Source organism: Moschus berezovskii, chromosome 19, assembly GCF_049115385.1.
Source record: "Moschus berezovskii isolate FMDL1 chromosome 19, NW_MosBer_1.0, whole genome shotgun sequence".
NCBI classification, from domain to species: Eukaryota; Metazoa; Chordata; class Mammalia; order Artiodactyla; family Moschidae; genus Moschus; species Moschus berezovskii.
In genome coordinates this window covers 47,197,795-47,220,615 of record NC_142478.1, presented here as the reverse complement: position 1 = coordinate 47,220,615, position 22,821 = coordinate 47,197,795, and the positions used below count along the sequence as shown (strand labels likewise).

General features: G+C 39.1%; 1 protein-coding gene across 8 annotated transcripts in view; it reads right to left on the bottom strand.

Moving 5' to 3' along the window:
• The window catches only part of LOC129542278 (uncharacterized), a 62,568-nt gene that overhangs the window by 7,693 nt on the left and 32,054 nt on the right, over window positions 1-22,821 (bottom strand). The window contains exons 1-7 of one of the 8 annotated variants that reach the window (XM_088828065.1): window positions 18,156-18,356; window positions 16,613-16,709; window positions 16,451-16,505; window positions 14,229-14,330; window positions 12,764-12,936; window positions 1,367-1,493; window positions 32-127 (exon numbers count right to left, since the gene is read on the bottom strand). The exons of 1 other annotated variant lie outside the window; for it this stretch is intronic. In XM_088828065.1, the coding sequence (XP_088684191.1) occupies window positions 32-127; window positions 1,367-1,493; window positions 12,764-12,778 (238 nt within the window). In that variant the 5' untranslated portion in view covers window positions 12,779-12,936; window positions 14,229-14,330; window positions 16,451-16,505; window positions 16,613-16,709; window positions 18,156-18,356. Of the gene's footprint in view, window positions 1-31; window positions 128-1,366; window positions 1,494-12,763; window positions 12,937-14,228; window positions 14,331-16,450; window positions 18,110-18,155; window positions 18,357-22,821 lie in introns of those variants that run through there. 6 more of the 8 variants (XM_055404569.2, XM_055404568.2, XM_055404571.2 and 3 more) reach the window with 6 other exon arrangements.

Here is a 22,821-nt window from a genome sequence, read left to right as displayed (position 1 = left end):
TCTCTCCTCTGCCTGGTCTACATACACTCACCTAGTGAGTCTGAACTTGGAATTTCTCCATCTCCTGTCCATGGCTCTTCTCCTTGCTCCAACTTAAGGATGACACCAGGTTTCATAACTTCATACCCTGTTCAGGGAAAATCACAAAGACCTTGGCCCCTACTGCATGGCCTTTGAGGCCTTTAAGAATGAGCAAGGTTTGGAATTAGCTGACCCAGTGAAGTCACCCACATGAATACCAACAAAGTAAACAATCCTCAGAGGAATGGTAACAGTCTCCCCAGTGGATAATAAAGTCTAAGAATCTTTTACTTCTATAACTCAAGTCCAAAACCATAAACCCTTCAGAGGCTCTGTAGTTGGTCTGCCCTAGTTCAAACTCAGGCTGTTTCATTTCAAAACGTCAGGCCTTGGGAAAAATACTTAACTTTTTTCTTTGTCTCAATTTCCTCATTAGAAAAAAAGAGAGAGAGAGAGAGCACACAGGATTGTTCTTACGATTGAGTCAATATAAGAATATGTGAAATTCGGTAAATTACATGCCTCAGGAGCTTTGTTGCTGTTCAGTCACTCAGTCGTGTCCGACTTTTGCAACCCCATGGACTGCAGTATGCCAGGCTTCCCTGTCCTTCACCATCTCCCGGAGCTTGCTCAAACTCATGTCCAATGAGTCAGTGATGCCATCCAACAATCTTCAATCTTTCCCAGCATCAGGGTCTTTTCTAATGAGTTGGCTCTTCACATTAGGTGGCCAAAGTATTGGAGCTTCAGTTTCAGCATCAGTCCTTCCAATGAATATTCAGGATTGATTTCCTTTAGGATTGACTAGTTTGATCCTCTTGCAGTCCAAGGGATTTTCAACAGTCTTCTCCAACACCACAGTTCAAAAGCATCAATTCTTCAGCACTCAGCCTTCTTTATGGTCCAACTCTCACTCACATCCATATATGATAACGAGAAAAACCATAGCTTTGACTATATGAACTTTTGTTGGCAGAGCCTCAGGAGCCTCACTACCACTATTAGCTTCAGAGGCAGCACAATGAAATTAAGACTTCATTATTGGAAGGTGAGGGTCAAATACTTTCCCTGGGACTGTCATAGTCCAAGAACTTTGATCTCTAGAATTTAGGTCCAAAATCATTAAAAATTTTGCAAGTCCCAGAGCTCTCAGAAACTAAAAAAGAACAAGCAAGGTACTAGACACAATATGAGGTCTTCTGGGCAGTTTTTCTTTTTTTGGCCATGCCACAAAGCTCTCAGGATCTTAGTTCCCTGACCAGGGATTGAACCTGGGCCCCCTGAAGTGGAAGCACAGAGTTCTAACTGCTGGACTGCCAGGGAAGTCCTGGGTAGCTTTTCTTACCTAGTGACACGAGACTGCTATAATTCTCCAACATGACATCCTTGTATAAGTCCTTCTGATAGGGGTCCAGTAGCTGCCATTCCTTCTGGGTGAAGTCCACAGATAAATCTTCAAATGAGAATGACCCCTGTAAGAGCACAATCCTAGTGAATCAGAAGCAGGAATCACTAGGTGATGTACAAAACAAGTACCAGAGCTTGAACACATCATTCTTATCATGGTAAGTTACAGAATGTCTATTGGGTCCCAACTTTTGCACTCTATTTTGTGGGATAAAAGGAAATTATGCATTCTTTCATCCTCTTATTTACATGAGAGCTGAAATACATGACTTTAAATTTTCTAAACCAGACCAACAAAGTTTCCACTGAATGTCAAATTTGGCACCAGAAGAGGTGGCGACAAAAGAAAGATAATAAAACAATATCTTCAAAAACATCTTAGGTTGTAGACATATACAAATGTGTACACTTATAAACAAAGCAAGCTGCTTTAAGAGTTGAGGCAGAAAGGCCAGTGAGGGCATGACATGGGTCAGAGAGGAAGCCCAGCCTTCCACCTATGGTCATATCAGTCTCCATTGAAGAGGTGATATGTGAAATAAGTTTCAGGAAATTAGTAGTGGTTTCCATAGAAAAGGGGGTGCAAAAGCATTCTGTGTGACAGCAGGTCCAAAATGGGGACCCAAACTGCTAGGGGTAACACAGTATAAACAGTTCAGTCAGACAAGGTCACAGGGTACACTGTAGTGACTGTACTGAAGGCCACAGTGGAAGCAAGGCAGATGTGGTTACCATACCTTCTCACTGCTGACAATTAGCCACTAGAGCTTTTACAGGATGGAAGTGATATAACCTAATTTAGGTTGCAGAAAAATATCCAGATATTTTAAAAATTAACTTTATTTATTTCTATTTTTGACTGCTCTAGATCTTTGCTGCTGTGCGTGGCCTTTCTTTTGCTGTTACAGTGCACAGGCTGCTCAGTGTGGTGGCTTCTCCTGTTGCAAAGCACAGGCTCTAGGGCAAATGGGCTTTTGGTAGTTGTGGCATGCAGCTCTAGAGCAAGCAGGCTTAAGTAGTTGTGGCTTGCAGGCTCTGGAGTGTAGGCTCTGTAGTTGTCGTGCATGGGCTTAGTTGCCCCATGGCATGAGGAATCTTTCCAGACCCAGGATTGAACCCCTGTCTCCTACATTAGCAGGCAGATTCTAAAGGTATCTGGATTTTAGATCAAGATGGATTTCTGTCCTAAAGTCTCCTAAGATGACAAGAAATCACAAACATATGCTTTTAAAAATTCAAAATACCACCAGAAAATAAGAAACCTGGACAAAAACAGCACATCACACACTCTGAGAGTGATGAAAGGGAAAAACTTACAATCAAGAATACTCTGCCTACCAAGGATCTTGTTCAGATTGGACAAAAATCCGAAACTTTACAGACTAAAGAAAGACTAAAAGAATTCAGCACAACCAAACCAGCTTTACAACAAAATACAAAGGAATGTCTCAAGGTGAAAAAGAAAATTAAGAAATGAGAAACTCCACCAGTAAAGGCAAACACACAGTAAAGCTGGTAATCCACACACAAAGCTGGTAAGAAGGTTAAAAGACAAAGCTAGTAAAATCATTTATCAATAAACAGTTAAGGGATCATAAAATAGATGTAAAATATGGTAAGAACAGTAATTGTGAGGGGAGGAGAACACAAATGTAGACTTTTAAAAATGCATTTGAAATTAAAAGATGAGAAACTTAAAGTAATCACTTATATACACAGATTGCTATACAAAGACCTCACAGTAACCACAAATAAAAAAATCTGTAATAGATATACACACCAAAAAAGAAAAAGGGATACAACCCTAACACTAAAGAGAGTCATCAAACCACAAGAAGAGAATAAAAGACAGGAAAAAGGAGACCTACAGAAACAAATCCAGAACTTCTCTGTTACAAGACAAAAGAGGACACTATATAATGATTAAGGGATCAATCCAAGAAGATATAATAATCGTAAATACATATGCACCTAACATAGCACTTCAATATATAATGCAAATGTTAACAGACATAAAGGGAGAAAGTGACAGTAACACAATAATGTGCTGTGCTGTTGTGCTTCACAACTTCAGTCATATCCGACTCTTTGCAACCCTATGGACTGTAGCCCACCATGCTCCTCTGTTCATTGGATTCTTTAGACAAGAATACTGGACTGGGTTGCCATTTCATTTTCCAGGGGATCTTCCTGACCCAGGGTTTGAACTTGCATCTCTTGTGCCTCCTGCATTGCAGGCGGATTCTTTACCACTGAGCCACTGGTTTTATATATTACACACATATACACAAACACACAAAATAGGGGACTTTAACACCCCACTTACATCAATGGACAGATCATGTAGACTAAACAGTCAGTAAGGAAACACTGGCCTTAAAGAACACATTAGACTAAATTGGTTAATATAAACATAGAGAACATTCCACTTAAAACCAGCAGAATACACAATCTTTTCAAGAGCACGTGGAACATTCTCCAGATCACTGCAAAACAAGCCTGCATAATTTTAAGAAAACTGAAATCACATCAAGCATCTTTTGGAACCACAACATGGTTGAAGTTAGAAATCAACTGCAAGAAAAAAAAAAAAACTGCAAAAAACATGAGCACATGGAGGCTGCAATATATCAGTGATTCAATGGACCACTGAACAAATCAAGGAGGAGATAAAAAAAAAATACCTAGAGACAAATGAAAATAAGAACATGATGACCCAAAACCTATGGGATGGAGCAAAAGCAGTTCTAAGAGAGAAGTTTATAGTGATACAAGCTTACTTCAGAAAACAAGAAAAATCTCAAATAAACAAGCCAACATTACATGAGAACCAACTGAAGAAACAAAAACAAAATCCAAAGTTAGTAGAAAGAAATCATACAGATCAGAACAGAAATACCTGAAATAGAGATAAAAAAAAAAAAAGGAAAAGATCAACAAAACTAAAAATTGGTTTTTTGAAAAGACAAAACTGACAAACCTTTAGCCAGACTCATCAGGAAAAAAAGGGAGAGGGCCCAAATCAATAAACTCAGAAATGAAGTTACAACCAACACTACAGAAATAGGTTCATAAGAGACCACAAGTAACTATATGCCAATAAAATGGTCAACTTGGAAGAAATGCAAGAAAAAGACATACAAAAAGGCAAAATGGTTGTCTGCGAAGGCCTTACAAACAGCTGAGAAAAAAAGAGAAGCTAAAGGCAAAGGAGAAGAGGAAAGATATACCCATCTGAATGCAGAGTTCCAAAGAATAGCAAGGAGAGATAAGAAAGCCTTCCTCAATGATCAGTGCAAAGAAATAGAGGAAAACAATGGAATGGGAAAGACTAGAGATCTTTTCAAGAAAATTAGAGATACCAAGGGAACATTTCATGCAAAGATGGGCTCAATAAAGGACAGAGATGGTATGGACCTAATAGAAGCAGAAGACATTAAGAAGAGGTGGCAAGAATATACAGAAGAACCATACAAAAAACATCTTCCTGACCCAGATAACCATGATGGTGTGATCACTCACATAGAGCCAGACATCCTGGAATGTGAAGTCAAGTGGGCCTCAGGAAGCATCACTATGAACAAAGCTAGTGGAGGTGATGGAATTCCAGTTGAGCTATTTCAAATTCTAAGAGATGATGCTGTGAAAATGCTGCACTCAATATTCCAGCAAATTTGGAAAACTCAGCAGTGGCCACAGGACTAGAAAAGGTCAGTTTTCATTCCAATCCCAAAGAAGGGCAATGACAAAGAATGCTCAAACTACTGCACAATTGCACTCATCTCACACACTAGTAAAGTCACGCTCAAAATTCTCCAAGCCAGGCTTCAACAGTATGTGAACTGTGAACGTCCAGATGTTCAAGCTGGATTTAAAAAAGGCAGAGGAGCCAGAGATCAAATTGCCCACATCCATTGGATCATTGAAAAAGCAAGAGAGCTCTAGAAAAAAATCTACTTTTGCTTTATTGACTATGCCAAAGCCTTTGACTGTGTAGATCACAACAAACTGTGGAAAATTCTTCAAGAGATGGGAATACCAGACCAGCTTATCTGCCTCCTGAGAAATCTGTATGCAGGTCAAGAAGTAACAGTTAGAACTGGACACGGAACAACAGACTGGTTCCAAATTGGGAAAGGAGTATGTCAAAGCTGTATATTGTCACCCTGCTTATTTAACTTATATGCAGAGTACATCATGCCAAATGCCGGGCTGGATGAAGCACAAGCTGGAATCAAGATTGCCGAGAGAAATATCAATAACCTCAAATACACAGATGATATCACCCTTATGGCAGAAAGTGAAGAGGAACTAAAGAGCCTCTTGATGAAAGTGAACGAGGAGAGTGAAAAAGTTGGCTTAAAACTCAACATTCAGAAAACTAAGATCATGGCATCTGGTCCCATCACTTCATGGCAAATAGATGGAGAAACAGTGGAAACAGTGTCAGACTTTATTTTTTGGGGCTCCAGAATCACTGCAGATGCTGATTGCAGCCAGGAAATTAAAAGACGCTTACTCCTTGGAAGGAAAGTTATGACCAGCCTAGATAGCATATTAAAAAGAAGAGACATTACTTTGCCAACCAAGGTCTGTCTCGTCAAGGCTATGGTTTTTCCCGTGGTCATGTATGGATGTGAGAGTTGGACTGTGAAGAAAGCTGATCACCAAAGAATTGATGCTTTTGAACTGTGGTGCTGGAGAAGACTCTTGAGAGTCCCTTGGACTGCAAGGAGATCCAACCAGTCCATTCTAAAGGAGATCAATCCTGGTGTTCATTGGAAGGACTGATGCTGAAGCTTAAACTCCAATACTTTGGCCAACTCATGCATCGAGTTGACTCACTGGAAAAGAGTCTGATGCTAGGAAGAATTGGGGGTGGGAGGAGACGGGGACGACAGAGAATGAGATGGCTGGATGACATCACCGACTCGATGGATATGAGTTTGAGTGAACTCCGGGAGTTGGTGATGGACAGGGAGGCCTGGCGTGCTGTGATTCATGGGGTCGCAAAGAGTCGAAGACGACTGAGCAACTGAACTGATCACTAATTATTAAAAATGTGCAAATTAAAACTACAATAAGGTATCACCTCACAGCAGACAGAATGGCCATCATCAAAAAGCCTACAAATAATAAATGCTGGAGAGGGCATGGAGCAAGCAGAACCCTCCTACACTGTTGGTTGGAATGTAAATTTGTGTAGCCACTATGGAAAACAGTGTGGAGGCTCCTTAAGAAACTAAAAATAGAGTTACCACAGACTTGGCAATCCGACTCCTGGGCATATATCCAGAAAAGATGAAATCTCCTGTTTGCAAAGATACATGCACCTCTTAAGTTCACAGCAGCACTGTTTACAATAGCCAAGACATGGATGTGACCTCAATATCCATGGAAAAATGAATGGATAAAGATGTGGTACATATATACACAGTGGAATACCAGTCACAAAAAAGAATGAAATCATGCCATTTGAGCAACATGGATGGACCTAGAGATTATCATGCTGAGAAGTTAAGTCAGACAGAGAAGGACAAATATTACATGATATCTCTTACATGTGGAATCTAAACAAGTAATACAGATGAACTTATTTATAAAACAGAAACAAATTCACAAATATAGAAAACAAACTTATGGCTACCAAAAGGGAAAGGAGGGAAATGTGAAGGGATAAATTAGAAGTTTGGGATTAACATATACACACTGCTATATATAAAATCCCATTGATAACCAACAAGGACCTGCACAGAGAACTATATTCAATATCCATAATAACCTATAATTAAAAAGAATCTGAAAAAGAATATATATGTATATATGTATAAATGGCATAACCTGAATGTAACACAACATTGTAAATCACCTATACTTTGATTAATAAAATACTTATAAGTGATTGTTCTATTAGTATTACTTATAAAAACTATATTTATATAACAAATATACCAAAAAGTATAAATATTCCTAGTGTCCATCAAGTGGTGAATGGATAAATAAATAGTGATATATCCAATACAATGGAATACTATTCAACAATAAGAATGTATTTCTGACATATACTAAAACATAGATGGACCTTAAAAATACTATGCTAATTGAAAGAAGCTAGAAACAAAAGATTATACATTTATAAAAATCCATTTATATGATATTTCCAAAAAGAAAACCTATATAGACAGCAAGCAAATTAGTGATTGCTTCAGGCTGGGGATGGGAGGAGGAACTGACTATAAATGTCACAGATTCTCTTGGGATGATAGAACCCTTCTAAAACTGGGTTGTGATGATGGTTATATAACATAAAGTTATGAAAAAAAAGTACTGGATTATACACTTGTCAGTGATGTCAGTGGATCCTACTGACATCATAGTTCAATAAAGGTGTTAAAAAGATAACAATATTAATCAATTTATGCCAATATATATGACAACTTAGATGAAATAGATATATTTCTTGAAAAACAGTGTACTCAAAAGTGACAGAAGAAAGGTCTGAATTAGTCCTTTAACTGTTACAGAAATTGACCCTCACAATTTAAAACCTTCCTTCAAAAAACCCTCAAATTTTAGATGGCTTCAGAGGTGAATTCTTCCCAACATACAAGGAATAAATAAGATGATCTCATTTCATTCTTTCAGAGAATAAAGAGTGCAAACTTCTCAACTCATTTTATAAGGCCAGCAGACCTCTAATTCCAAATCAGACAAGAACACAACAAAAGAACATTACAAGCTCTCAGAGAATCAAAATTCCTAACAAAGTGTTAGCAAACTGAATCTAGCCATGCAGAAAAGGGGCTTCCCTGGTGGCTCAGATGGTAAAAAATCTGCCTGCAACACAAGAGACCCGGGTTTGATCCTTGGGTTGGGAAGACCTCCTGGAGAAGGGAATGGCTATCCACTCCAGTATTCTTGCCTGGAGAATCCCATGGACAGAGGAGCCTGGAGGGCTACCATCCATGGGGTTGCGAAGAGCTGGATACGACTGAGCGACTAACACACATACATGCATAAAAAGTATAATGTGACCTGACCAAATGAAGTTTCTTTCAGTTATGTAAGATATTGATTCTGAAATCACTATTATATTAACAGAATAAAGGAGAAAAGCCATTATCATTTCAAAATGCAGAAAAGGCATATTGTGAAAATCTGTTCATTGTAAAATACTATCAACAAACTAAAAATAGAAGGAAATTTACTCTGATAATAATAATCTATAAAATATGTACAGCTAGCATCATACTTAATGGTAAAACACTGAGTGCTTGGTCTCTGAGGACTAGAACAGCACTGTCCAACAGAATTTCTTGTGACGACTGAAATGCTCATATCTATACCATCCAATATAGTCACCGGCAGCCACCAGTGTCTACTGAATATGTCAAAGGTGACTAGAAACTGACTTTTCTATTTTACTTAACTTTAATTAAACAGCATGTGAAGCTAATGGCTATAGGTTATATAACTGGTTTTTGTGCCAGTTTTTTGGGATGGCAGGTTTCTGTGCTATTAGTGGTGGGTCCCTCCTGAGTTTATGGAACAAGGTAACTCACAGTGGGCTGCTGGAGTCTCCAGGTGGGCACTGGCCATGCTAGAAGAACAAACCATTGGATTGGAGGGTTGGGGCTTTCAGAGAGATGCTATTAGTCCAACCTCCACGGAGCAGACAGGGCTGGAGGCAGAGTTCCATCAAATGGCCAGGGATTTAATCAATCACACCTACACAGTGAATACCCAATAAAAACTCTGGTTATTTCTGCCTCAGGTTAGCTTTCTGGCTGGTAAGCAGATACAGGCCAGAAGGATGATGTATCCTGATTCCACGGGGAGAGGGCACAGCAGCTCTGTGTTTGGGACCCTGCCAGACCTCACTCTGTGTCTCTTCATTTGGCTGGTCCTAATTTATGTCCTTTGTAATAAAACTAGTTTTAGGTATAGCACTTTCCTAAGTTTTGTGAACTGTTCCATTGAAACTGAGGGGGTCATAGGAACCCCCCAAATTTGCAGCCAGTTGGACAGAAGTGTTGTGTGTGGCCTGAGGACTCTCTAACTTACAGATATCAACTAACGTGAAGGCACTCTTATTGGGGATGGTGCTCTCACCCTGCAGAGTCTGTGCTAACTCCAGGTGGCTGGTGTCAGAGGTGAGCACCTGTGATATGCTATGTAGTGGACAGTGCAGGCCTGGGTGTTCCTAATGAGACAAGGGTGTTCCTAATGCCACCACTAGTCCACAAAGTACTGCAGGAGGTCAGAACAATACAATGCGAGGAACAAGTATAAATATTGAAAACAACATGTAAAACTGTCATAGATGGCATGACTGCATAAAGAAAATCCAGAAGACCCTACAACAATTAGAATTAGCTAATTGTGGACATTCTTCTTTGATATCACATCAAAACTATGATATCAAAACTAATCAACTGGTCTCACAAAAATGAGCTGCAATGTAGAATCTTCATTCATATTGATGAACTTCTCACATGGTCACATTAAAACGTATTGTTTTATCTTGCTTCTTAAATGGATCATTTACTCATTAATGATTTTACAAATCATGCATTGGTCATGTGGAAAACTGGTTTCCTGAGTTTAAATCTCACACAAAAAAATGGCTTTACCAGTTAATTCTGTAAACATTTAATTCTGAAATAATTCGAGTTTTACTAAACTCTTATATAATGTGGAAGCAACTTTTGATAAACTTTTTGACACTTGCATGTGTCAAAACTCAATAGGGATACTGCAAGAAGGGAAAAGCAAAGGCCAAGTTACACATGAACACTAATGTGAAAATCCTAAACAACTTCACCAAGTTACCATGCTAAACAAAATATAAAGAAGAAAATATATCAAGAATAAGCTGGAGTTTACTGCAAAAATTCAAGGCTGATTTAATAGTTAAAAAAAAAATCATTGATTTTTACTATATTAATAGATTAAGAAAAAATATATTATTACCTCAGTAGATACAGATAAAACATACCTGTAAGTGGAAAAATGTACATCATAAGAACCACAGATAACAGAAAAATCTAACAGCTTTAAAAAAGCACATTTATGTTTTTCAAAAAGAAGGACTAGATTTCATAAGGGAGAATATAAAAGTATGAAAAAGAACAAACAGATGAAACAACACACCGAAAATTGAAAAATAATCAACATTTATTTGGTATAGAAAGTCTTAGCAAACTAGGAAGTCAGTGGAATTTCTTTTTATTAAAAAAAAAAAGTATTGCTGATATTTTTATAAACATGGAAATCTAACCAAATCTAAAGAAAAATTAGTAAATGGGCTTATAAAGTTCCTGAATACCAAGCCAATATGCAAAAATCTAGTATATTTCCATGTTTTGGCCATACTTTTAAAATTATAACAAAATTTTATGATAACTAAATTTTAATCTACTAACTGTAGGTCTAGGGTAGAAGATGTACAAACTGAGCCTTGATGTATCTTGTGGTACTAGAGAGCAGCATTCTAGTTAGTAAATAAAGAAAAATGTTACAAGGAGGGTTTTATCATTTTGCAGCTCCTAATGAAATGATCCATACAAGTAGTGATCATTTAAAGCCATAGCAAGTCAAAGAGAGACCTGTGGGCATTGTGTACCTCCTGAAAGAAGTACCACAACAAATTCTGAAGCATTCTTGCCAAGAAGTCACACTTGAACCTGAACAAACCTCAGTGTAGAACTTTCTGTGATGATGGAAACATTCTTTACCTGTGCTACCCAGTTTGTGGCTGTCCAATCTGTGGCTGCTAAGCACTTGAGAGGGGATAACCATGACAAAGGGATTTAACTGAATTAACTTAAGTTCAGTCATATGTGGCTAGTGGCTTCAGTACTGGACAGCACATCTCTGAATCTACCAATTTACAGGAAGCACAGGTGACAACACACCAGTAACACCATGGGGATGCATTACCCACTACATCACTTATTTGGAGTCTTCAGATTGTGAGAAACTTCAGATCAATGGCCTGGCCTCTTCAACAAATGATTTGGATAGAAAAAAATACGCAATGCCAAGATTAAGAGACAGATCAACTGCAGTGTATGAGCTTAAGAGTCTGATGCAAACAAATGACAATTTATGAATTTATGAGACTAATGGAAACTTGATAATGGCTGGATTTGATTATATTAAGAAGCTGCCTTCAGGGACTTCCCTGATGGTCCAGTGGTTAAGAATCTGCCTTGCAATGCAGGGGACACAGGTTTGAGTCCTGTTTTGGGAACTAAGACCCTACGTGCTGTGGAGTAACTAAGCCCATACATCGCAACTACTGAGCCCATATGCCACAACCAGAGAGTCTGTGCACTGCAATGAAAGATCCTGAAAGACGCAGGAAGAACCTGCATGCCTCAACTAAAACCTGACACAGCCAAATAAATAAACTTTTTTTTTTTAAAGCTTTGAGAAAAATAAACTGAGGAAATGGAATGTATGTTTCTTAAAAAAGAAGAAGCCGCCTTCATTGAAGAGAAAGTTGCAAATGCAATGAATCTCAGAAACAAATCAAAGTGAAAGAAGCAAAACACAAATGAGAATGCACAACAGCAGACAAAACTAACTGCAGTGTTTGAGGATAAACACTTAGGAGTAAAACTAAACAGACAAGCAAGGAAATGGTTACAGAAGCTACAGTCCTGGTTTCCTCTGTCAGGAAGAAGCTGTGATTGGCAGGGGATGTTCAATTTCTTGAAATGAAATGGTGGTTTCATGGGTATTCATTTGATAACACATTAAGCTTCACTTTAACATTTTATGAACTTTTCTCCATGTGAATTCTGCTTCACAACTAAAGAGGTAAATAAATAAATAATTATGGTGATTAAGTTCAGCTTTGGCATACCACCCTTGGGTCACATTCTGTGGAAAACCATGAAAAATGGCTACAATACTTTTGTATTTATTATAATGTTTCTCCTGAAGACATTATCACTATATCATTTATTTAGAGACTTCCCCAAGGAATGACCGATAAATACTTACTTTCCATGAAGAACTTTGCTTTTTCCTTTGGATAATACAATTTAAATATATTTATTACACTTGTCGAAAATTTGAGAACCAAGTTTATAGCTCATTCAATAATTATGTAGGACAGTAAGTCTTATAAAAATTGAAACTTTAAGAACTTCTCAAGGCCCTATAGTTATTGAATCACTGCTTTGACTTTGTCCCAGTTTGGATCTTCCATTCTGAGGGTATCTTCCCCTGACTTCTTAACAATGTAATCTTTCCTTTTTCACTCAAGTCTTACATACCTCTTCTAATCCCCTGGAAAAATAATGAGGAATAAACACAAACTCACCTGTAACATGGTCATTTCTGCAGCCTGTGTGAGATGATCAGCAAGTCTGAGGTTTGTTCAGTCCCGAAGCTCTGGAGTGAGGTCTTTAACACCAGGAATGAATTTCTCTGCTGGGAATGCCTTTCTTGTCTCACACGAGCAGGCTTATTTGTGGGGAACCAGGATCTGTGAACCTGGGGACCAATGCAATTCAATTGGTATATTCATAGTGCACCTAAAATCCCTTCCTTTCTTGCTAGGAAACAGGAATTCATAATCATCTAAGGCCAGAGTGTGTTTTTGTATAACTGACACAGGACTACCAGGGACAGAAATAGAATGTGATATAAAAGAATGGCAGAAGTCTATGTCTCTGCACACAGATAAAGATTACTCAGCAGAAGTAATCCTGAGATCCAGTTAGTGTCCATTGAGGACACTGAGGAACAGGTACTGGGAAGGACAAGGCAGCTCTTTGTTAGATAGATTTTGAAAAGTTTATGTGATTTGTATTAAAACAGATCTAAGTTTTAGTCAACTTTTTCCTTTTCCTGGCTTTGTGACTTTGGGTAAGAACAATAGGAAACTAAGGTTTAAAGTCTATAACCTTCCTAATTTATGTCTGCCAATGATATCAATTTCTAAAGGAAGTATGTTAAATTATCCCAGTATTACAGGTTGGCCAGTTTTTCCTTGTACTTCTATTGATGTTTGGATTATATGCTTAAAGTTATGTTGTTTGTTGCATAGAGATTATATATTTCTGGAGAATTACTCTTTAGTCACTATGTAATGCCACGAGGATTCTGAGGAATAAATGAGATATTAAAGGGAAAGTGACTAGTTTCTGGTAATAACAACAGCTCTCACATCTGAGTGCTTTCACTATATAAGACAAAATACTAAGCACTTTATAACAACCCTCACAGACAACCCAAAAGGCATTTGACAAAAAAGCATTTAAAATCTCCATTTTATAGAACAAAAAACGAAACTTAGAGTGTGCCAATGACTGTACAACTATTAAGTATCAGAAATGAATGCTATTTCTCTTTTTTGCTATGTTCAGGGTTGTTGTCATTTAGTTGCTTAGTCATGTCTGACTCTTTTTCAAACTCCATGGACTATAGCCCTCCAGGCTCCTCTGTCCGTTGGATTTCCCAAGTGAGAGTACTAGAGTAGGTTGCCATTTTCTTCTCCAGGGATCTTGCTGACCCAGGGGTCAAACCTGCATCTCCTCAATTGGCAGGTGGATTCTTTTATGACTGAGCCACCTGGGAAGCCCTAAATTCAAGATATTTACTTCCAAAATCATAAAGTTAACTGCGTGTATTCATGTTCACATACGTTCACACACTCACCATACATCCTGGAATTAGCTCTTATTTCCATGCACACATTCCGTCACCTTAGTTCTACAGAAACACAAATGAAGAACAGCCTGCTCATCCCTATGACACACTAAAGCAGTACTTCAAACACCAACCTCTTCCCTTTCATGTCTTCCTGTGATTCAGCCCTTGGTATCAACTCAGAAACATATATTGAGTTCTTTCCAGTTACACAAGAAACGATTCCTTTATATGCCCTAAATTGTGAAAATATATTCATTTTAGAACTGGAACTGGTACACATAAGAATGAAACAAAGAGAGACATAATTATTATTACAAAAGTGAAATATGATGACAAAACTTAGAAATGTACATAAGCTAAATAAGAAAAAGTTCTTTCTTGTGACCAAACATAATCATTCTTAAGAGGTGGTATAAACAATCTGGATATTTTTAACAAAATATAAGGTCACATTTAAAAACTGTTTTTGCTTTCTTCCCACCATGCAAACCATCTTTCCAGATCAACAGACATAGTACTGTAATATCAATAGCCTTCTTATTTAAACAAATAAAAAGGTAGAAAAAAAATCTATGCATATCAGAAAAAAAACACATAAAACATAGAAATATACTTGACAAGAAATGTGTACAGTTCATAGGCTAAAGAAAACTAAAACCACCAATGGGGACTATAAAAATAGACTTCCTCACACACAAGTTTGTCTTTCTAGGACAGAAAGACTTCATAATTCAGCCCTGAATGATTTATATTTTTAGTCAATTCCAATCACAATCTCAAAAAAATTTTTTTTAACAAGCAATTCTAAAGTTCACCTGGAAGAAAAAAAGGAACAGCTTTGGACACTTTTTGAAACACAAGATAATGAGTGTAAATAGGTCCATGTAGGAGATCCAACCAGTCCATTCTAAAGGAGATCAGTTCTGGGTGTTCATTGGAAGGACTGATGCTAAAGCTGAGACTCCAATACTTTGGCCACCTCATGTGAAGAGTTGACTCATTGGAAAAGACTCTGATGCTGGGTGGGATTGGGGGCAGGAGGAGAAGGGGACGACAGAGAATGAGATGGCTGGATGGGATCACCGACTCGACGGACATGAGTTTGAGTGAACTCCGGGAGTTGGTGATGGACAGGGAGGCCTGGCGTGCTGTGATTCATGGGGTCGCAAAGAGTTGGACACGACTGAGCGACTGAACTGAACTGAACTGAATATTAACATATATTGTACAATATATTAAAAAAAAGTATTTCATACTGTCTCCAGAAAAGATTTACAGCTAAATAAAGCATAACAGCCCAAATATGTAAATCCCTCATGCAATAAATGTGGCACTTTACACCCAAAGTAAAACCCGATTACTTAATGAATAGGAGAAGTGATTAACACTTGAAAAAAAATAAAGCCAGATATCTATCTCATATATTACAACAAACTGCAGTTGACCCTTGAACAATTTGAGGGTTAGGGACAGTAACCCACCTCACCACCCATGCATTAGAAAATCCTCACATAATTAATTTTATAGTCATCACTCTATATCCAAGGGTCATATCTGCAGATTCAACCAATTCTGATCATACAATACTGTGGTGTTTACTGAAAAAAAAAAACTGCATATAAGTGGACCCATGCAGTTCATACCCCTATTATTCAAGGGACGACTGTACTTTCAGAGCGATCAGAACTTAAAATAATGAAAACCATGATAGTGCCTAAAGAAAACACAAGTGAGTATTTGTGTAATTTTGGGGGAAATGTCCCTACACACACTACAAAGGCAAAAGTCAAAAAATTTTACTTAAAAGTCAATCAATTTAACCGTTAAAAAATGTAATAACCTCTGTGTGGTTCAAGAAAAGTCAATCATAATACAAACATACACACATACCCCAGAAAAGGAAGATACACTTCTAGTAAATAAATAGGTCATTTCCTTTGTGTTACGCTTTCACTTTATTTCATGAAATAAAAATTAAGCAGACAGCCAAATTCACAATGTGATGTTTAAATTTCCTTTGTCAGAAACTACTTGGCGAAGTTTAGTTGGGTTTCAGTGAAAATTTATCAAGAGTAGAGAGAAGTGTTGAAATGAGGCATAAGAATCTGAGGTGGAAAAAGTGTGATAAGCCATCAGTGTGGTAGTTTTTTAAAATTTCTGATATTAATTGCTCAGCATAATAGATTCAACCTTATTTTCATTTAATTTAAACAAATGTTTTTGCAGGTTGGCTCTTGAGAGAGCTCTCCCTGAGTGCTCTTCCACTTGACTTCCATGTATTCCTTCAGCAAATGGAAGCCTACCCCTCCGCTATACAATCTGACCCCTTTTAACTTCATGAGTTTAAATTTACCTCAGCAGTTTCCTGCACAGCACCACAGTTCTCCCCATGACATGCTCACGTTCACCTGCAGGAGGAAGGGGCACCTTCATCATCATCCCATAGTTCCCACTCAGCATCAAATCCTGTGGAATTACAAGGGAAAAAGAACAACAAAAAGTGACATTTACTCACATCTATCATGTGCCAGGCTTCCCTGGTGGCTCAGTGGTGAAGAACTTGCCTGCCAATGCAGGAGACACAGGTGGGATCCCTGGGTTGAGAAGATCCCCTAGAGAAGGAAATGGCAACCCACTCCCGTAATCTTGCCTAGGAAATCTTGAGGACAGAGAAGCCTTGCCCACCTGCAGTCTATGTGGTCCCAAAAGAGTCAGACACAATATAGCAACTAAACAACTATGTGTCAAATGTTCTATACAGCATGCTGTCTTTTTTGATGCATTCAGCATTCATTACAGAAGTAATACTGCACAAAAGTTCATGTGCCCCAAACAGATGATATATGCATGAATGGTAGATTGGGGCCACTGGTTCCATGCAGTCTACCCCAGGGCCTATGACCAAAGACCCACAACAGCAGTAGAAAGAGGGATGGGCAAATGTCTTGGGAGTTCCTGTTTATATTCCTAGTACACGCATGATACAGTCCCCTGTCCAGAGATGATGGCAGCAGGGCAGACTAAGGAGAAAAAGAAGAGAAAGAAAAGATCTCAGGGGCAAGTTGAAAGAACTCTCCCAAAAAGGTCAAACTCCCCACTTGGGACAAAATATTTCAACTTAACATGTTTGTGATAGATTGTGAGGGCTTTAAGCAGGGTATGCAGCATATTCCCAATTTTGTTGTCTTTTCTTAAAGGGAACAAATAAGGTTATTAACAATATACACACATTTATGACTAAAAGATGTACAAAACTGTTAGCAGTGACTATTTCCTGTTGATGGGATCATGAATGATTTTCATTTGAACCTGTTTATCAATACACTCTCAACTGACGACAGTGAACATATTTTAAAATCCTTAACCCAAGTAGTTTCAGTCTAGCACCATGTGGTTGAAACAAACAGTAAGAAATCAATAAGTAATCAATAAATAATGTGTTTTAATGACTGCAAAAAGCTCCCAAGCTAGGGAAGAAAAGGTCATTTCTTGCCACTCCCTCGGTTTCAGATGAAAAGCCTGAGACCCAGAAATTGTGAGTTGACTGTTTCAAGAGGCAGTTGCGGGTCAAAGTCAGAGACAAGGCTTGAGGCCAACGCTGTTCTCACCGCGTTCGCAACTGTCAAAGTTGTTCGGCTTTTTTTGTTAGTAGAGATGCCTCGGAAAAAAATCCTACTGATAAAGGCAGAGGCAAGCTGGGTGGAGCCGTGATGGAGGCGAACAATCGGGTCGCCCCGCGTACACTCCCAGGGCGCCCCCACGACTGGCCGTGTGTCCCGAAGGCCTGGCACGCGCGTGGGAGACACCACCTGTACGAGCCGGGCTGGAAGGAAACGTCAAGGCGCTCTGAGCACTGGCCGCGGCGGAGGAAGGGCCTCCCCACACCGCTGGAGCCCACCGGTGCCCACCGCAACCCAGCCACTGAGACCCAGGCCGATGTGCGGACGCCCACTTGCAGCCCTGGCACGACCCCCAGCCCGGCCCCCGCGAGCCCTCTCAGCCCCCGCCGCCCACCCCACAGGGATCCAGCCCCGGAACCTGCAAAAAAGGACTCGGACCACGGATGCGCCGGACGGGGACCGGGACCCAAGTGACCGCCCCGTCCCCGGGCTTTGCGCGACCCGGGCGGATCCGCGGGATCCCGACGGCCTGGAGCCTAACCGGGGAACAGCGCGCGCACGAGCACGCGGACACTCGCACAGTGGGCTCTCGCGTGGTGGCGAAGGACAAAGAGAGCGGCCAAGCCGGCTGCAGAGGGTTGCGCGTGCGCGCGGGAAAGGCCCTGCCGAACTACACTTCCCAGGAGGCCCTGGGACACGCAGCGTCAGGCGTCGTTGGAACGCGGGTCGGTCTTGGAGAAAACAGAAAAATAATTTTGACACATTTAAGGAAACCAGATAGTAAAGCACAAAAAAAGCGCAGTTAATCTATAACTCAAGTGCAGTGGGGTAGGTTATAATTAAGTCACTATATATATTTAAAAGAGAGTGAAAGGTAGATGAAAAAGAAAATGCAGAGCCACAGACAGTGAGAATCCACTCTGTATTAATAAATTCTAAATTCTTTATCGGAGAAGGCAATGGCAAGCCACTCCAGTACTCTTGCCTAGAAAATCCCATGGATGGAGAAGCCTGGTAGGCTGCAGTCCATGGGATCGCTACGAGTCGGACGTGACTGAGCGACTTCACTTTCACTTTTCACTGAAGGAGTAGATGTGTCAGATTTGATCCGAGAAACGAGAAAACCTGGACGTGAATAAAAATGAAGGCAGTATCAGGGAATCTGTGCCGAAAAGTTTCCATCATTGCATATCCGGTGAAATCTTTCAAACATCCAGTGATCAGAGAACTCTTATGTTTAAATTGTTTCAGAGGAATTAGAAGAAGGAAAAGTTTCTATTTATTTAATAGCATAAAGGTACCAAAATGGACAAATTATGATTTAAAAGGAAGCACAAACAGAACTTGACTATTGCTGCCCATGCAAAAATACTGAGAAGTTACCAACAGACAATTTTTTGTAGGATATTTGTTAATATTTTGTAGAAATAGAAATATTTTCGTAGACTAGAAACCAAGTGGATTCTATTCTAGAAATATAAGGGTGAGCAGGGTATATATTAACATAAGTAAATAAGTTAAAGGGAAAAACTGATATTACCTCGATGAGATGAAAAATATGTTTAACTGAAAAAATACATTCTAGGTTTTAAAATATAAATTAGAAAAAGTTGTTTCCTAATTTAGCCTGATTGAAAAAATATCCATTTCAACTATTAAACCACTATGTTGCTTAAAGGTGGAATATCAGTAGGAGTTAGGAACAAGGGATCCATAATCAGGATTCAGATTTTTTTTAACCAGGCTAATACTGGTAATTTCCTGGTGCTCCAGTGATTAGAACTCCTTGCTTCCACCGCAGGGAGCTCGGGTTTGATCCCTGGTGGATCAAACAAGATCCCACAAGCCTGAGTGGCATGGCCAAAACAAAGCACCCACCTCCCAGAAAAATAATTAAGTCACTATAATTTAATTATTTTATTCACTGAAAAACTAAACTAATACTTAAAATGCAGAACACAAGTGAGTCCAAGTTCATGCTGGTGGCTACATAACAGGGCAATAAATCCAGAGGTGAGTTGCTGGGGCAATGAATAGTGACTTTATTGGGAAGGTCAGCAGACAGAGAAGATGGTGGACTAGTGTCCCAAAGAACCATCTTGTTGTTGTTCCGTGGCTAAATAATGTCTGACTCTGTGGTGTTGGAGAAGACTCTTGAGAGTCCCTTGTACTGCGAGGAGATCTAACCAGTCCATTCTAAAGGAGATCAATCCTGGGTGTTCATTGGAAGGACTGATGCTAAAGCTGAAACTCCAATACTTTGGCCACCTCATGCGACGAGTTGACTCACTGGAAAAGACTCTGATGCTGGGAAAGGTTGGGGGCAGGAGGAGAAGGGGACGACGGAGAATGAGATGGCTGGATGGCATCACCGACTCTGTGGACATGAGTTTGAGTGAACTCCGGGAGTTGGTGATGGACAGGGAGGCCTGGCGTGCTGTGATTCATGGGGTCGCGGAGAGTCAGACATGACTGAGCGACTGAACTGAACTGAACTGTGACCCCCATGGACTGTAAAGTACACCAGGCTTTCCTATCCTTCACTACCTCCCGGAATTTGCTCAAACTCATGTCCATTGAGTCGGTGATGTTATCTAACTTTCTCATCCTCTGCTGCCCTCTTCTCCTTTTGCCTTCAATCTTTCCCAGCATCATTTTTTTTTCCCCAGTGAGTCAGCTCTTCTTATTAGGTAACCAAATTATTGGAGCTTCAGATTCAGCATCAGTCCTTCCAATGGATATTCAAGATTAATTTCCTTTAGGATTGATTGGTTTGATCTCCTTGCAGTCCAAGGGACTCTCAAGAGTCTTCTCCAGCAGCACAATTCAAAAGCATCAGTTCTTCAGTGCTCAACCAAAGAGTCATGGTCCAACTCTCACACCTGTACATGACTACTGGGAAAACCCTAGCTTTGACTAACAGACCTTTGTCAGCAAAGTGATGTCTTTGCTTTTTAATATGCTGTCTAGGTTTGTCATAGTGTTCCTTCGAAGGAGCAAGTATCTTTTAATTTCATGCCTGCAGTCACCATCCACAGTGAATTTGGAGTCCAAGAAAATAAAGTCTGTTACTGGTTCTACTTTTCCCCCTTCTATTTGCCATGAAGTGATGGGACCAGATTCCATGATCTGTTTTTTGAATATTGAGTTTTATAAGAACCATCTTACCTGAGTTAGAATTCAGGCTTCTTTTATAATGAAAGGAGAGGGGGAGTGGTTGGTTTTTGCAAACTTCTTAGTGTTGGAATCCTTTGTTCTCAGAGCTGTTCATGTAAGTCTGGTCAAATGTTCATTTAAACCTCCAATAAGAGAAATGTTATTCTTCTGCAACTTTTTATCTCTGTATGAATAGAAAAGTGTTATACCTTTAAAGGTCAGAGACTTGAGAATGGGTTATCCTGTAAATTTTAGACTATAGGCAACACTATTGTAGCAAAAGCAATAGAATACAAAGATTAAAGTAAAAGAAACAGATCAAATATGGAGTCAGATTTGTTTTTCCCAATTTTACAAGGATGTGTGTCAAGAATCAATGCTGAAGCATACACATTTTTACACCACTTGGGGCTTTTCGCCCATAAATTGTCAATTATCTTTGCCATTTTAAAATTGTGTTATCTATTCGTGGAGCTGAATGTATATTGTTTACTAATCCTCAATATGCAATATATGTTTTAATTTTTTCTGTCAATATATGCTTTACTTTGTTTATAAAATTGTTGATCCCATAGGCTTTATTTTTGACATAAAAATTATCTAGCTTTTCCTTTATCGTTTCATTTGTGGTTTACTTGTGTGTTTTGTTAAGAAATCTTTCTCCATTCTGATATCATAAAGGATTTCCATGTATTATCTTTTAATAGTTTCAGTGTTTTGCTTTCACATTTAAATTGTATTCTGTCTGGAGTTGTATGTGTGCACATAGTATGAGATACTGTTCCAATTTCATTTTGTTTCCACATGGGAAGCCAACTTCCTCATCTCACGTTTGTTCGGTTGCTAGAGCTGCGGTAACAAAATATCACAGCTGGGTGGGATAAACATCATAAATTTATTTTGTCACAATTCTGGAGACAGGATATCATGATTTTGTAGGTTTGGTTTCTTCTAAGGTCTCTGCTTGGCTTTCAGGTGGCTGTCTTTTTCCCATGTCCTCACATAGTCCTCCATCTGTGCGTATCCTTGTCTTAGTCTCCTTTTTTTCTCCAGTTTTATTGAGATATAATTGACATACAGCACACTTTACATTTGGGCTTTCCTGGTGGCTCAGAGGGTAAAGAATCTGCCTGCAATGTAGGAGATGAGGGTTTGATCCCATCCCTGGGTCAGGAAGGTCTCCTGGAGAAGAGAATGGCAACCCACTCCTGTATTCTTGTCTGGAGAATTCCATGGACAGAGGAGGCTGGTGGGCTACAGTCTATGGGATCACAAAGAGTCAGACACAACTGAGAAATTGACACTTTCACTTTTTCACAATACACAGTTAAGGTGTATAGCATAATGATTTGACTTAAATATATCATAGAATGAATTTGACAATAAGTTTAGTGAACATCCATCACCTCATATAGATACAAATTTAATAAAATAAAAAGTATTTTTCATTGTGATGAGAATTCTTAGATTTACTCTCTGAAAAACTTTGATATATAACAAACAGCAGTGTTGATTATATTTATCATGTTGTAGATTGCATCCCTAGTACTCGTTTGTCTTATAATTGCAAGTTACTTCCTGTTAAACCACATAATGATTCTGTTATCAACTTGGATCCTTAGACTCTTTAATAGACAGAAATTGGTAAGTGGTCAGATAAGGAATTCAGACAAGGCTTTATCAGGACTCACACTGCAGAACAAGAAATAAGTGCCCTTGCTTGCTTTCTGAGATAGGGTAAACTGGTCCTTTAAATGGGGTGAAGGTAGGGGTGTATCAGTGGGTTGGGCCAAAGGGGTGGCTTAGGGTGGTCTACCCACCCACTTTGTTCAGGGATCATGCACAATATCCTTCTTTTGCTCACTGCACCTCAGAACTAGCAGTTATTTTTGACCTTTATATGTCTTATTATTCATAATTTTTCCCAATTGCACGTGTACGGTTATTT